The 16,758-nt window shown below is 42.8% G+C and overlaps 1 protein-coding gene across 1 annotated transcript in view; it reads right to left on the reverse strand.

Moving 5' to 3' along the window:
• The window catches only part of PIK3C3 (phosphatidylinositol 3-kinase catalytic subunit type 3), a 180,502-nt gene that overhangs the window by 138,271 nt on the left and 25,473 nt on the right, over positions 1-16,758 (reverse strand). The window contains exons 5-6 of the mRNA XM_040421158.1: positions 5,261-5,347; positions 1,329-1,424 (exon numbers count right to left, since the gene is read on the reverse strand). Of these exons, the coding sequence (XP_040277092.1) occupies positions 1,329-1,424; positions 5,261-5,347 (183 nt within the window). The remainder of the gene's footprint in view (positions 1-1,328; positions 1,425-5,260; positions 5,348-16,758) is intronic.

Here is a 16,758-nt window from a genome sequence, read left to right on the forward strand (position 1 = left end):
TAAAATGAGAAAAAACACCTCTCCTGCCAACAGCCCATAATACTTTATCACATACTCAGGGGTTTTCTCAGACGCAGGCGCTCGCTGAAGAACGAGACAAGGCGAGAGCATGGACTAATCAAGGGAAGAGACAAAACAGAAAAACAGGGCTGCATCAAGAAGAGACGCTGCATATTATAGACAGATTCATTGAAAGGATAGCCCTGCCAGCTACTTCTCTGACACATAGAAACATAGAATGTGTCGGCAGATAAGAACCATTTGGCCCACCTAGTCTGCCCAATAAAACGCACTATTCCAAAGAGACAGGAAAACCGGGTTGCATCGAGCAGAGACGCTGCATACAGTATATCTGTATTATAGATAGATTCATCGAGAGGATAGCCCTGCCAGCTTCTTCTCTGACACTAACCGAAGGAGACAGGAAAACAGGGCTGCACGAAGCAGAGACGCTGCATATATCTGTATTGTAGATAGATTCATCGAGAGCATAGTCTGCCAGCTTCTACTTACGTTTAGAAAAAAGGGTTCTAATCTGTGTAATTGAATAGCTCCGACAATTAAGAGAAGATCAACGCAAGTGTGAACAAGACCCTATCATCTAATAGCGTCCTCCCTTGCAGGAAATGCAGAGGTTGCCATAAATTAGGCCTAAAAAAATAGTTCTTCAAGTGACAAGGGGGGGGGGGGGGGGGGTTACACACAAACTTTTTACATGTCACACCAAGGGGGTGGTGTATTCATTCAGCTGCCCTTGTAAGGGTGCTGTAAGGCTGCTCATCCGGCAGTGTGCTCGCACCAGGCTCACTGTAGGTGGTAGGCTTTCAGGTTAGGTTTGGATGTTGAGGGGGGGGGGGGGGGGGAGTCTGAGGTGCGGAGGTAGCGAGTTCCAGAATATGGGGGAAGCAAATGAGAAATCTTGTAGACAATTGTCTGAAGAACAGACGAAAGGAGAACAAAGAAGTAGGTAGTATGTAGGTAGGCCAAAACGACCTCTATTCAGAAGACTAACAAAAAGTACGTACGACATAGAGAGAAACTTTGAGGGCCACCTAGTATCCAGGCGTTATGCATTCGCCACCACCTACTAGAGATACACAGCAGTGATAATGTACCCATGAGAGGGGCGAGCAGCACTACCCTCATGCGTATGGATGACGACGACTCTGCGGGTATCTTTTGTAAGACACTCTGCATACATCAGGTTGGATGTATAACCGGTAGCAGACCACCCACCATGTGATGCTGCTCTCACATAGGACGGCATAGTACAATGACACATCTGCTTTAAAGGGTTGATGCAATGATAACAGGACGACGTGCATTACCTTTTCATAGTAAACTATTCCGTATTCCTTGTCATCGCTTTTCACGCAGGGAAATTCCACCATCAGATACATGAAGTTGGAGCTTCGTTTTTCACTCTGCGACAAAGACAGAAAACTCAGTTAACCAGCAGATCCGATCGCCCTACAGACAGGAAATGTTAGTGCACACTCCGCAGACATGGAGCCTGGACCACCGCTGCCTCTCCATGTGAAGGCGCTGCGCTCAAAGGGGCACCCGATACCCTTTGGCACCACTCAAAAATGTCCATCCCTGGTAATGGCAGTATGCCATGACCCCCTCACACCATGCTGGCTTAATGTAGTTTTGCTGAAGCTGCAGGTTCCAGATGGGAAGGATGCTCACCTGACATTTCCCATAATGCAACAATACCTTTTCTTAGGACCCTGCTGTGTTGTGCTGCTACTCTGTTATTCCTTCTGGAAATGTTGCTACACACTGACACTTCCCAAACAGTGCAGACCGGGCCAGAGTGTTGGTAAAATCCAGTTGTCGATAAAGTCAAACTTTCCAGGAGGAATAATAGATGATTTAGAATGGTTATTTTATGAGAAAACAGACATGTCAGGAGAGAGGGCGGCTCCTGGTTACTCAACACAGATATCTTCAGAACCGGAGTACGAGGGTGTAACACGGTGAGAAGATAGGTAGGTGGCTAATACTTAAAGGGGTTGTCCCATGAAAAATATTCTACAGTTGTCAAACCAGCACCAGGATCTGAATACTTTTGTAATTGCATGTACCATATTTTTCGCCTTATAAGACGCACTTTTTTCCCTCCAAAGTTGGGCAAAAATATCAGTGCGTCTTATGGGTCAAATATTAATGAGCACTACCATTATGGAAGCACTTATTAGTAAAGCAGGACTGGGGGAGCAATGACTGCAGCGCTGCCTGTACGGGCTCTGTACTCCCCACTTCCTGGTCTTCATTGGCTGCATGCTCTGCTGTAACTTCATGCTGTCACAGCACGGCGCTGCAGGAGGAGCGCTGGATCTCAGGAGTGGCGGCGTCCGGAGCAGGAGAGGTAAGTTTTTTTTCTCTGATCTGAGGTCTGAATGGTGGTCTTATAAACATTGGGGGGTCTGATTTAAGGTCAGATTGGGGGTCTTATTGACATTGGGGGTCTTATTAACATTGGTGGTCTGATCTGAGGTCTGGTTAACACTGGGGGTCTGAGGTGAGGTCTGAAAAAAATAAATAAAAAAATTCTTATTTTCCCCCTCTAAAACATAGGTGCGTCTTATGGGCAGGTGCAAAAAATTTGGTTATTAAAAATGTCTTATAGACACTGAATTATTCAATAAAATCTATCTGTATAGCGCCACCTGCTGTTTGCTCCTTTTCTAATTTCTGTGTCCTGCTAACCGAGATGGAAGCATATGGTCAGTTCCATCCTTCTACTGTCTCCAGCTGCAGCTAAAAGGACACACCCTATAAGCTGACAGCTTGAAAGAAATCTAGTAGAACAATGGTAGCAGTGAATAGGGAGATTTTTGGATCCTTGTGAGGTACAAGGCTGGTCCTAGCTTTGTTAGAAAGAGGTTGACATGGACTATATGATGGCTGATCTTCATTTTTTTTACATTAGTCATGGGAGAACCCCTTTAAGGGTAATAATAAATGATGTTGGCCTTTACTGAAATACAGATCAGAAAAGAGAAAAAATAAAGCTCTAGGGAGCCCTCTAGTGTCCCTCTGTGAGATTGCTGCTCCTAAAACTACTCAATGACATTTCGGTCAGAGCGGCTCATTATAAGAGAGCTGCAATAAAGGTTTAATAAGAATATTGTCAGGGATCTTGGCTAATAAACCCTGCTGAGAAAAAACACTTCAATTAACACCAGAGGAAAAAGGGAACAAAATCCATGTCTGTGTAAAGGTTTCCAGCAGATAAAAGAAGATGAAACCACATAAGTAGCATGATGAAGACTCAGGTGGTCACACACAATAGCCTAAAAATAAGTGTTGAGCTAAATTGTGTTTTCAAGTTCGGCGTACAGGTTCGGGTTCCTCTACCACTGACCATAATGGAATTCTATGATGGCATGCACCGCCTATAAGAAGCATTCCGTATGGCATTACGTCATAATCGTAGTCTACGGCGAGCATAGACCTCTATTAGGACGGAATTTCTATGGGACTTCCGAAAATAGTCAAGTTTTGGTTGGTTTCACATCTGGGGCGCGGATTTCCACTGGACCTCATTATATTTGATTGCATCCGACAGTGCCAGATCCGCAGAATTCTGGCAGCCTGCCGAAATCCATGCCGTAGATGTGAAACCATAGAAATAAATGCTAGCAGGCTCCGTTCTAGAGCTAGGTGCTATCCTAGAGATATACACCCAGTGTGTGAGATGGGTCAACCCCTTTAAATGCCTGTTTATGAGCTGTTAGGAGTTCAGAGATAAGGGCTATACATTCAGCTCTCAGTATAGAAACAGGAAAGGTCAGAGTAAGGGCTCATTTAGACGGCCGCGTGAATGAGTTTGCATTGCTGTTCTGCAATTAATTACTCCACAGCCAAGAGTACCACAATGCCATTAAATGGAACTGATCGGCAGTGCCATGCAGTCCACCGCTGACAGCACTAGGTAGGGGCCAGGGAAAGCTGGAGAAACATACCTGGTGGCACTTTTATCATATTTATTACCTTATTTTGCATATGAACTTTTATTCTGTCAGGAACTGCTCCTGTAGATGCCTTGGAGGCGGTCCTCACTGTGAAGTGCCCTCTTGAGGGAGAAGTGCCCAGCAGAATAAAATTTCATATTCACACCACTCCAGTTAAATGGAGAAAGCCGAATAGAGGCCTTCAGGGCAATCCAGCATTAGTGACTAAGGCCATGTTCACATGCCCAAAAATACATGGCAAAAATCTAGCATAGTCCCTTGTAATTTTGCCATGGATTACCGTATTTTCTGACTATAAGACACACTTTTTTCCACGCAAAAGTGAGGAAAAGTTGCAGTGCATCTTATAGCTTGAATGCTAATGACCGCTTCTATTATTGAAGCGGTCAATAGTATGCAGGAGGTGTGAGGAGAGGTGACTGTGGCGCAGCTAGTGCTGGCTGTACTCGCCACTCCCTGGTTTTCATCCAGGCCCAGCTCTGCACTGTGTCCTGACTGCGTAAAGGGTTAGGACGTAGTGCAAGTAGGTGCGTACTTTAACCTGACACTGTGTGACGTCAGGTCACAGTGCAGTGCGGGCCAGAAGAAGACTAAGGAGCAATGAGTCCTTGATCTGCAGAGTGACAGCGTCGCCTGGAGCAAGCAAGGTAAGTTTTTTATTTTTTTTCTAATGTCTTATCTGAGGTCTCATGGAGGCTGATGGGGGTCTAATCTGAGGCTGATTGAGATTGGGGGGGGGGGGGAAGGCCTGTTCTGAGGCTGATAGAGCTTGGGGGTCTGATGAGGGTTTGATCTGCAGCTGATGGAGCCTGGGGTTTGATGAGAGTATGATCTGAGGCTGGTGGAGCTTGGAGGTCTGATGAGGGTCTGATCTGAGGCTAATTGAGCTTGGGGGTCTGAACTGAGGCTGATGGAACGGGGGTTTGAGGTCTGATGGAGCTTGGGGGTCTTATTCTTATTTGGCTTCTCTAAATCCAAGGTGGGTACAAAAAAAAAAGGTATTTTCACTCTGTGTGGTTTTCATGCACAACATGGAATACATATTAAGAATTAGGGTTCATATTTTTTTACAAACTCGAGTTCTGCCTATTGTCGAATTTTTAGGTGATTTTCTTCACTGATCACACATAAGAGACATCGGCTCATAGACGGTATATATATTTTTTTTAATAAAGCAAGTGTAAAAGACAGACACAAGGAAGGAGCGGCAGACAGATTTAACAGATGAGGTGTCACGGCTGCCGCTGCTGAATCATCCGAGGTGTCTGGACACTTACCTCATTGATCATTTCAATCTCTCGGAAAGTCAGTCGATCCAGCCAGTCCACTTTAACCATGTGACCCTGCCGGTGAGCCTTGGTGAGCTGAAGGAACAAGAACTCCATTAGCAGCAGTTGCAATAAACATACAGTTGCAAGAAAAAGTATGTGAACCCTTTGGAATTATATGGATTTCTGCACAAATTGGTCATAAAATGTGATCTGATCTTCATCTAAGTCACAACAATAGACAATCACAGTCTGCTTAAACTAATAACACTCAAAGAATGAAATGTTACCATGTTTTTATTGAACACACCATGTAAACATTCACTATGCAGGTGGAAAAAGTATGTGAACCCTTGGATTTAATAACTGGTTGAACCTCCTTTGGCAGCAATAACTTCAACCAAACGTTTCCTGTAGTTGCAGATCAGACGTGCACCACGGTCAGGAGTAATTCTTGACCATTCCTCTTTACAAAACAGTTTCAGTTCAGCAATATTCTTGGGATGTCTGTTGTGAATCGCTTTCTTGAGGTCATGCCACAGCATCTCCATCGGGTGGAGGTCAGGACTCTGACTGGGCCCCTCCAGAAGGCGTATTTTCTTCTGTTTAAGCCATTCTGTTGTTGATTTACTTCTATGCTTTGGGTCGTTGTCCTGTTGCAACATCCATCTTCTGTTGAGCTTCAGCTGGTGGACAGATGGCCTTAAGTTCTCCTGCAAAATGTCTTGATAAACTTGGGAAATCATTTTTCCTTTGATGATAGCAATCCGTTTAGGCCCTGACGCAGCAAAGCAGCCCCAAACCATGATGCCCCCACCACTATACTTCACAGTTGGTATGAGGTTTTGATGTTGGTGTGTTGTGCCACTTTTTCTCCACACATAGTGTTGTGTGTTTCTTCCAAACAACTCAATTTTGGTTTCATCTGTCCACAGAATATTTTGCCAGTACTGCTGTGGAACATCCAGGTGCCTTTTTGCAAACTGTAAACGTGCAGTAATGGTTTTTTTGGACAGCAGTGGCTTCCTCTGTGGTATCCTCCCATGAAATCCATTCTTGTTTAGTGTTTTACGTATCGTAGATTCGCTAACAGGGATGTTAGCATATGCCAGAGACTTTTGTAAGTCTTTAGCTGACACTCTAGGATTCTTCTTCACCACACTGAGCAGTCTGCGCTGTGCTCTTGCAGTCATCTTTACAGGACGGCCACTCCTATGGAGAGTAGCAGCAGTGCTGAGCTTTCTCCATTTATAGACAATTTGTCTTACTGTGGACTGATGAACAGCAAGGCTTTTGGAGATACTTTTATAACCCTTTCCAGCTTTATGCAAGTTAACAAATCTTAAACGTAGTTCTTCTGGGAGCTCTTTTGTGTGAGGCATCATTCACATCAGGCAATGCTTCTTGTGAAAAGCAAACCCAGAACTGGTGTGTGTTTTTTATAGGGCAGGGCAGCTGTAACCAACACCTCCAATCTCATCTCATTGAATGGACTCCAGTTGTCTGACACCTCACTCCAATTAGCTCTTGGAGATGTCATTAGTCTAGGGGTTCACATACTTTTTCCACCTGTACTGTGAATGTTTACATGTTGTGTTCAATAAAAACATGGTAACATTTAATTCTTTGTGTGTTATTAGTTTAAGCAGACTGTGATTGTCTATTATTGTGACTTAGATGAAGATCAGATCACATTTTATGACCAATTTGTGCAGAAATCCATATAATTCCAAAGGGTTCACATACTTTTTCTTGCAACTGTATATATAGAAGCAAAAATAATGATCTCACTGCCTTCTGAATGTCCTGCACGTAAAACACATCAGTGACAGACACACGTCCTGTCTACATCCATTAGAAACCATTATACAAGAGTATCCCAGAGGAAAAGCAGATTTATATTCTTGTACACAGGAGGCAGTATTATAGTAGTTATATTCCTGTCCATAGGAGGCAGTATTATAGTAGTTATATTCCTGTACATAGGAGCAGTATTATAGTAGTTATATTCTGTTACTTAGGAGCAGTATTATAGTAGTTATATTCTTGTACATAGGAGCAGTATTATAGAAGTTATATTCTTGTACATAGGAGCAGTATTATAGTAGTTATATTCTTGTACATAGGAGCAGTATTATAGTAGTTATATTCTTGTACACAGGAGGCAGTATTATAGTAGTTATATTCTGTTACTTAGGAGCAGTATTATAGTAGTTATATTCTTGTACATAGGGGGAGTATTATAGTAGTTATATTCTTGTACATAGGAGCAGTATTATAGTAGTTATATTCTTGTACATAGGAGCAGTATTATAGTAGTTATATTCTTGTACATAGGAGGCAGTATTATAGTAGTTATATTCTTGTACATAGGAGCAGTATTATAGTAGTTATATTCTTGTACATAGGGGACAGTATTATAGTAGTTATATTCTTGTACATAGGGAGTCAGTATTATAGCAGTTATATTCTTGTACATAGGAGCAGTATTATAGTAGTTATATTCTTGTACATAGGAGCAGTATTATAGTAGTTATATTCTTGTACACAGGAGGCAGTATTATAGTAGTTATATTCTGTTACTTAGGAGCAGTATTATAGTAGTTATATTCTTGTACATAGGGGGAGTATTATAGTAGTTATATTCTTGTACATAGGAGCAGTATTATAGTAGTTATATTCTTGTACATAGGAGCAGTATTATAGTAGTTATATTCTTGTACATAGGAGGCAGTATTATAGTAGTTATATTCTTGTACATAGGAGCAGTATTATAGTAGTTATATTCTTGTACATAGGAGTCAGTATTATAGTAGTTATATTCTTGTACATAGAAGTCAGTATTATAGCAGTTATATTCTTGTACATAGGAGCAGTATTATAGTAGTTATATTCTTGTACATAGGGGACAGTATTATAGTAGTTATATTTTTGTACATAGGAGCAGTATTATAGTAGTTATATTCCTGTCCATAGGAGGCAGTATTATAGTAGTTATATTCCTGTACATAGGAGCAGTATTATAGTAGTTATATTCTGTTACTTAGGAGCAGTATTATAGTAGTTATATCCTTGTACATAGGAGCAGTATTATAGTAGTTATATTCCTGTCCATAGGAGGCAGTATTATAGTAGTTATATTCCTGTACATAGGAGCAGTATTATAGTAGTTATATTCTGTTACTTAGGAGCAGTATTATAGTAGTTATATTCTTGTACATAGGAGCAGTATTATAGAAGTTATATTCTTGTACATAGGAGCAGTATTATAGTAGTTATATTCTTGTACATAGGAGCAGTATTATAGTAGTTATATTCTTGTACACAGGAGGCAGTATTATAGTAGTTATATTCTGTTACTTAGGAGCAGTATTATAGTAGTTATATTCTTGTACATAGGGGGAGTATTATAGTAGTTATATTCTTGTACATAGGAGCAGTATTATAGTAGTTATATTCTTGTACATAGGAGCAGTATTATAGTAGTTATATTCTTGTACATAGGAGGCAGTATTATAGTAGTTATATTCTTGTACATAGGAGCAGTATTATAGTAGTTATATTCTTGTACATAGGGGACAGTATTATAGTAGTTATATTCTTGTACATAGGGAGTCAGTATTATAGCAGTTATATTCTTGTACATAGGAGCAGTATTATAGTAGTTATATTCTTGTACATAGGAGCAGTATTATAGTAGTTATATTCTTGTACACAGGAGGCAGTATTATAGTAGTTATATTCTGTTACTTAGGAGCAGTATTATAGTAGTTATATTCTTGTACATAGGGGGAGTATTATAGTAGTTATATTCTTGTACATAGGAGCAGTATTATAGTAGTTATATTCTTGTACATAGGAGCAGTATTATAGTAGTTATATTCTTGTACATAGGAGGCAGTATTATAGTAGTTATATTCTTGTACATAGGAGCAGTATTATAGTAGTTATATTCTTGTACATAGGAGTCAGTATTATAGTAGTTATATTCTTGTACATAGAAGTCAGTATTATAGCAGTTATATTCTTGTACATAGGAGCAGTATTATAGTAGTTATATTCTTGTACATAGGGGACAGTATTATAGTAGTTATATTTTTGTACATAGGAGCAGTATTATAGTAGTTATATTCTTGTCTATAGGAGAGGATAGACGTGTGCTGCTGAGCTCCCTGCAGGGAGGGGGCATGGCTTCTGACCCAGGTGGAGGGGAGGGAAGCTGAGCTGTTGATCCTGAGAAAGCCCAGAGCTTGGAGTGTGGCCTGCAGCATGGAGATGGTGGAAGTGATAATCTAGAAACCGTGGCTGGTGAGTCAACTGAATCTTGTAGTGCTTCTGGATTGAGTACAACTGTGACAAAGAAAAGTTTATTAAGGGTCCATTCACACGTCCGTAAATTGAGGATCCGCAAAACAAGGAAACCTGCAATGTGCGATCCTCAATTTGCGGACCGTACATCATAGACACTATAATAGATAATGTCTGTTCTGGTCCGCAATTGCGGACAAGAATAGGACATGTTTTATTTTTTTCAGCCCCATTGAAAGTGAATGGGTCCGCAAATTGCGGAACGAATGCGGACCCAAATTACGGACGTGTGAATGGACTCTAAGACAGAGACTGATCCAAAGAAAAAGTTGATAAAGTATGAATGCCTGGATGACTGCACACGTGAACTTGCCATATTGAAAGATAAACTAGATAAAGGCACAAACACAATACCTAGTAGAAAGCTGGGCAATAGAGAAAAAGAGGGAGGCCAGAGCCCAAAATGTGAAAATAAAAGAAATCATAAAGGAAAAAAGGTACTGATTATGGCGTTGTGTATGGTGGAGCAAGGAACCCCTCAGAGATGTGTGGGTGCAGCACCTGGAGGGTCACTGCTTTCAGGGTCACTATGTATGGGGTCTGAGCAGTCAGTCTCTGAAAACGCTGGGAATACTATGGAGTAAAGTGAGTGAAAGTCAGCTCTCAGAGGAGACAATTACACAGACTAGAGCAGACATGGAGGTCAGTACACAGGACCCTCAGTTGTCCACAGTGTCAGGTGCACAGCAGTCTGGAGCATACACAGGTGGATCTGCAGGACAATCTGGAGTCAGTAAGCCTGTAGAGGAGAAGCCCAGCATTGATCCTCCTGCTGACGTCCACAATTCAGGAGAGTTCTCCAATGTCACAAGGCCGGCTAACCCTCCACCTCAGAGGAGGAACGCTGTCAGGATTAAGTATACGGGTCCAGAAGAAAATTTCCCTTCCAGACTGTACATTGGGAAAGTTCTTCTAAAGGACTTCATGAAGTTTAAAGCATCTGAGGTGTACACCCTGATCCATATCCCCTTCAGCAGGATCTAGGACATCAGCTTTAGACCTCATGCACACGACAAAATGGGGTTCCGTTGTTCCGTTTCCGTTTTTGTTTCCGTGTGTCTTCCTTTATTTTTGGAGAACCACCATACATAAAGGAAAAGTAAAAAAAAAAAGTCTAAGACAGGTTTGCCATGCAAATGATAGGAAAAAAACAGACTCGGATGACAATCTTGGGCGCCTCCGCGTTTTTTAGCGGTCCCATTGACTTGAATGGGTCCGGAAACCGTTTTCCGCGAAAATAATAGGACAGGTTATATTTTTTTGACGGACTGGAACCACGGATCACGTACGGCAAACGGTGCATTAGCCGAGTTTTCAACGGACCCATTGAAAATCAATGGGTCCGCTGAAAATCATGAAAAACGGCGCAACGGACACGGAATAAAACAACGGTCGTGTGCATGAGGCCTTAAGCTGTAGTATGATCTGGACTTATTCTGGAATATATATAATGACACAAAGGAACAGTCAATCTGGGATCATGAACAGGTGGATCCAGCTGTCCAAGCCTCAGGTAGTGAGGCCCACCATCTTGTTCCAGTCTGAGGTGGTGGCGCTGGCAGATCTGGAGCATTGGCTGAGCAGACCGTGTCTGTTGAAGAGTCATCCGGGAAAAATCTATGATGAGGAAGACATCTGGAATGGCGGATACACCGTGATGATACAACTAGAGCAGAACAATGGTGTGACCAGACATCTGCCGCACTCCTTCTACCTGGGCTCAGAGAGAGGGATATACTACTACCCCGGTCAGCAGCGGCTTTGTCACATATGTGGGGGCAGGCACCTCGCCATCAACTGCTCCCGTAATCAGTGCTCATTTTGTGGACATTTTGGACATTCAAATGACGACTGTACAGATCCGGTCATCTGTAGCCTGCGTTTAAGAGCGAGTCATACGTTCCGGGACTGGAACATTTGACCCGCTCTTAAATGCAGACCATGGAGGAAGGTCAAGAGGATGTCACTGCAAGAGCAGATACAGCCCCAGAAACGGACAGTCCTCATATTGAAGTAATGCAAAGTACCAGTGATCCTGCTGTAGAGAGTGATGGCCCTCCTCATGCACTACAACTACCAGCAGAGGTAGAGACTGATAGCCCACCTGCTCCATTACAAGTACCATCATCTGCTGAACTACAAGTACCAGCCACTGAAAATACATCTAATGTAAAAAGTAAAGTATCCAGAAATCCTGCTGTAGAGACTAAAGTACCACCTGTAGCACTACAAGCGCCAGCCACTGAAAAGAAACTTCATATACAGAGTAAAGTGACCAGTAAACCAGTTGCCAAACCACCTCAACAACTGCCCTGCACGTCTACAGAACCTGCTGATCCAGGGACAGGGCTCAGGAGGCCCTCTGTGGATGAAGAGGGGTTCCAGACAGTAAAAAGAAAGAACACCACAGCTGATCCTTCTAGAAAAGTCACTGCAGCAAAGAGAACCCCGGATCCGCCAGTGCTGGCCATAACCTCCGGGCAGTACGGTGCGCTAGGGGAAGAACAGTCAGAAGAAAAGGCAGAAATGGAGTATGTTTCTTCACATAACCCTGATGACGACCCGAAGGAAGATGAACCTGACCCTCCAGTGTCCACCAAAAGATGGGGCACTACAGGTCACAGTAGCGGAAGGAGAAAAAAGTTTTCTTACTCTAAGTGACCTGGATGAGGATGAGAATCAGCTCTACAAACGTGAACAGCGTGATGACTAAGAACAGGCGGCAGGCGATTTACCAGTGTCTGTCTCAGGAGAGATCTGACATCTTCTTCTTACAGGAGACTTATTTGAAGAGCAATGCTCAGGTGTTTGCAGTCAAGAGAGACTGGAGACATGGAGCATCTTTCTGGTCCTTTGGGCTGGAGAGAAATGACGGTGTGGCGATTCTCTTTAATAAGATAGAAGTTGAGGTGGAGAGAGCCCTGGAGATCTGGCCGGGCCGCTGCCTGATGCTGGACTTCATACTGGACACTGTGTATTATAGAGCCATTAATATCTATGCTCCTCAGACTAGAAAGGAGAGGGGGGACTTGTTCCAGCAGATGAAGCCATATTGTTTTACATCCAGGGTGTTTAAAATGTGCGGGGATTTTAATATTGTCTCCAGTAATGTGGATAGATCTAGTAGTCACAAACAGCTGAAATATGATGAGAATTTTCTCAATAATCTGGTCCATCAGGCTAATTTAGTGGATCCTTATGGTTCACATTGCACCAGGAGAGCTTACGCTTATCACAAGGCCAGTAACGCCAGTAGAATAGACCGAACGTACATTAAGAGAGGTATGAGGTGTTCCCAGTATACGATCAGCCCCATAGAGTTCTCTGATCATTGTATGGTTAGTGTCACACTGGATCTGGCCGGGAACGTGGTCTGTGGTAGGGGCTACTGGAAGGTGAATAGTTCGGTGCTGCAAGATCCAGATTTCAGAGAGGCCTTTAACACCTTCTATAATGAGCGGAGGACCACCCAGGGTATGTGTGATGACATAGAGGAGTGGTGGGAGGGTATGAAAGTGGATATCAAGCAGTTTATAATAAGTACTGCCAGGAGACACAGTAATGTGCGGCATATGAGGTATTCTCCACTGAGGCTACAGATAAGCTGGTTATATGGCCGGATGAATAGTGGAGAGAAGATGGACAGTGAGAGCTTCAGCCAGATAAAGCAGAAGATGAGAGAGCTGCAGTATGACCGCCTCAAGTCTCTTAAAGGGAACCTGTCACCAGTTTTATGGTGTCCTATCTAAGGGCAACATAAATAAGTGATTGATTCTCTTAGCAAAATGCTGAGTCACTTTCTTTAATTGACCCAGTCAATCTGCCAACATCTTGTATTGAAAAGCTCCAGCTGATAATGATGAGTCCTGAATATTCATGAGCTCCTGACTCTCCCCGCCCACCTGCTGCTGAATGACAGTTATTTTCCATATGAATCAGCAGCAGGTGGGCAGGGGAGTGGCTATAGCTCTGAATTAAATATACGCTGGACTCAATGACATCACGCCGGACTCAAATTAGCTCATTAGCATGCGGCATCTTTGTGTGTATATTATGAGGTAACCATCTGTCACACCAGTAAGTGAATACATCTAAGGTACTTTTTAGTAGTTAATGATTGTATATAATTAGTTAGATTATAATCAAATATCCACATGACAGGTTCCCTTTAAGGCAGAGGGCCAGTTTGATAATTGGGGGGTTCACAACCCAGACCCCGATATTGCCTGTAAGAACAGGGTCAGCAAGAAGCTTATGACCCGCCTGTTAGATGAGAACGGGACAGAGCAGTCAGAGCAGAAGAGGCTCCAGCAGATCATTGGAGACTACTATGGGAATCTGTTCAGAGGGGTACAGATTAGGGAAGGTGACATCAAGTCCTATCTGAAGAGTATGACTGCCCAAATTAGACCCAGTGCACGCAGAAAGCATGGCTGAGCCCATAACTGAGGAAGAGGTGAAGAGGAGCATTGACTCTTTAAAACCCAAGAAGAGTCCAAGGCTGTATGGCCTGACCAGCAAGTTCTATAAAAAGAGTTCAGGGGCTTATTAGCTCCAGACCTGGTGCAGGTTTATAACAGTTGCCTCTCTGCTGGGAAGATGCTGGAGTCTCACTATAAATCTGTGCTAGTTCTTCTGGCAAAGAAGGGAAATCTAAAAGATATTAAAAACTGGCGTCCATTGTCTCTACTAAACACGGATTACAAAATCCTGGCCAAGATCTTGTATTACAGGCTGAGTGCGGTGGCGGATGACCTGATCATCTCTAACCAGACGTGTGGTGTGAAAGGCCGGACTATAGAGGACTCATTGGTGCTGGTGAGGGAAGCGGCGACATACATCAGGCAGCACAGTGTAGGAGCATATGTGGTGGGGTTAGACCAGAGCAAGGCATTTGACAGAGTCCATCATGACTACCTGCATCAGATGTTGCTGAAGTACGGACTTCCTGCACGCTTTGTACAATGGCTGCAGGTTCTTTATAGGGAGGCAGTAAGCCAGCCTCTGATTAATGGCCATCTAGGAGATCCCTTCAAGATCATGTCAGGTGTGAGTCAGGGCGGTCCTCTCAGCCCAGTGCTGTATGTCTTTAGTCTGGATCCTTTCTTGAGAAAATTGCAGAATAATTCAGTTTTTCAAGGGTTGAGATGTCATCTTCATTATAAAGTGGAAGCTATAAAGTTCTGCGCCTACGCAGATGATGTGATGCTTCTGGTGTCTTCTAGAGATGATTGTGCAGTAGTAGAAAAGGAAATAACAGCTTTCTCCAAAGTCTCAAATTCAGCAGTGAATATGGAGAAGGGTGAGGTCCTTTGGCTGGGGAAAGACAGCAATGTCTTCTCTGTGACCTTCAGGACAGTCCAGAGCCAGATTAAGATTCTGGGAGTTGTCTTTGGGGCAGTAAATGAAGGGAAGGTGAACTGGGAGGAGAAGCTGGTGGTGTGTGAGCAGAAGGTGAAGAGGTGGAAGCACTGGAAGCTGACGTATCAGGAGATCTGGCTAATGAGAAGGTTCCTGCTTCCACTCTTCCTGTATATCTCTGTGGTACTTCCAATGCCAGAGAGTATGCACCCCAGACTGACCAATGCCTTATTCCACTTTTTGTGGGGTAGCAGTGTTAGTGTAGTCAGGAGGAACTTTGCCCATCTCCCCCCATAGGGCGGGTGGACTCTCCATGCCTTGTCCAGAGCTCTTCTTTAACTTGATGTTTTTGATGAGAAATTTCTCATTTTGTAAGACTTTGACATTGAAACCTTGGTGCTATCTCTTTAAGAGCCAGATCCAGCAGTTTGTGTCTGTGGGGTCAGTAGGTGACTCTATTAAGAGGATCACAGGGCACATTAAGAACGTGTCTTGGGATGGAGTTCATATTATCAGTAAGATCATTAGATGGAGGATCCTTTACAATGAGGTTAGAATACTCAGCAGGAAGTTGATCTATGACAACCTACAGAAATCTCAGTGTAGTGTCCAGATTCAGTTGAGGAACACCCCGACTCTTGCTGCCAGGCAGGCTGCAAAAATCTTACAAGATTCTAGAGTGCCTCCTCACATGAGACGTGGCGTGGCTAGCATTTCATTGCAAGATGTATGTCCAAGCCAATCTAAGATGCTGCAATGTGTCAGACAGGTCCTGTCCTAGGGAAGAGTGTGATCAGAAAGTAGAGACAATGGAGCATCTCCTGTCGGAGTGTCCCTTTAGTATCCAGGTATGGAAGGTCATGTCCCTGGTCCTGCAATGACGCCATCTTATAGCACAGCCGTACCATCAGCTAATATATGGAGACTTCCCGTCGCAACTCAGAACATATGACAAAAGTACTTTATATGTGATAAATGTGGTGATCATGTAACATCTGTGGTGTGCACGGTGCTGCCGGGTGATTAATAAAGAGGTCCTCTCCTGTAATACCGTCAAGTATAACATCATAGAAAGTCTGAAGTCAGAATACAAGAAAGACCTGCAAAATAATCCAAATAATATATACTGGAGGAGGATCAGTGTACTGTCTGATTGTTCTGATGTCATTAAGTGATGTAACTTTTTTGTTGTTTTTATTTTATGATTTTCTTGTAAATATATTGTAATATTTTGTTGCTAGTTTTTAAATAAAAAGATTATAGTTATACAGCCAGGTCCATAAATATTGGGACATCGACACAATTCTAACATTTTTGGCTCTATACACCACCACAATGGATTTAAAATGAAACAAACAAGATGTGCTTTATCTGAAGACTGTCAGCTTTAATTTGAAGGTATTTACATCCAAATCAGGTGAACGGTGTAGGTATTACAACAGTTTGCATATGTGCCTCCCACTTGTTAAGGGACCAAAAGTAATGGGACAATTGGCTTCTCCGCTGTCCCATGGCCAGGTGTGTGTTATTCCCTCATTATCTCAATTACAACGAGCAGATAAAAGGTCCAGAGTTCATTTCAAGTGTGCTATTTGCATTTGGAATCTGTTGCTGTCAACTCTCAAGATGAGATCCAAAGAGCTGTCACTATCAGTGAAGCAAACCATCATTAGGCTGAAAAAAACAAAACAAACCCATCAGAGAGATAGCAACATTAGGCGTGGCCAAAACAACTGTTTGGAACATTCTTAAAAAGTAGGAACACACCGGTGAGCTCA

The sequence above is a fragment of the Bufo bufo genome, chromosome 2, assembly GCF_905171765.1.
Source record: "Bufo bufo chromosome 2, aBufBuf1.1, whole genome shotgun sequence".
In the NCBI taxonomy this organism is placed as follows: domain Eukaryota; kingdom Metazoa; phylum Chordata; class Amphibia; order Anura; family Bufonidae; genus Bufo; species Bufo bufo.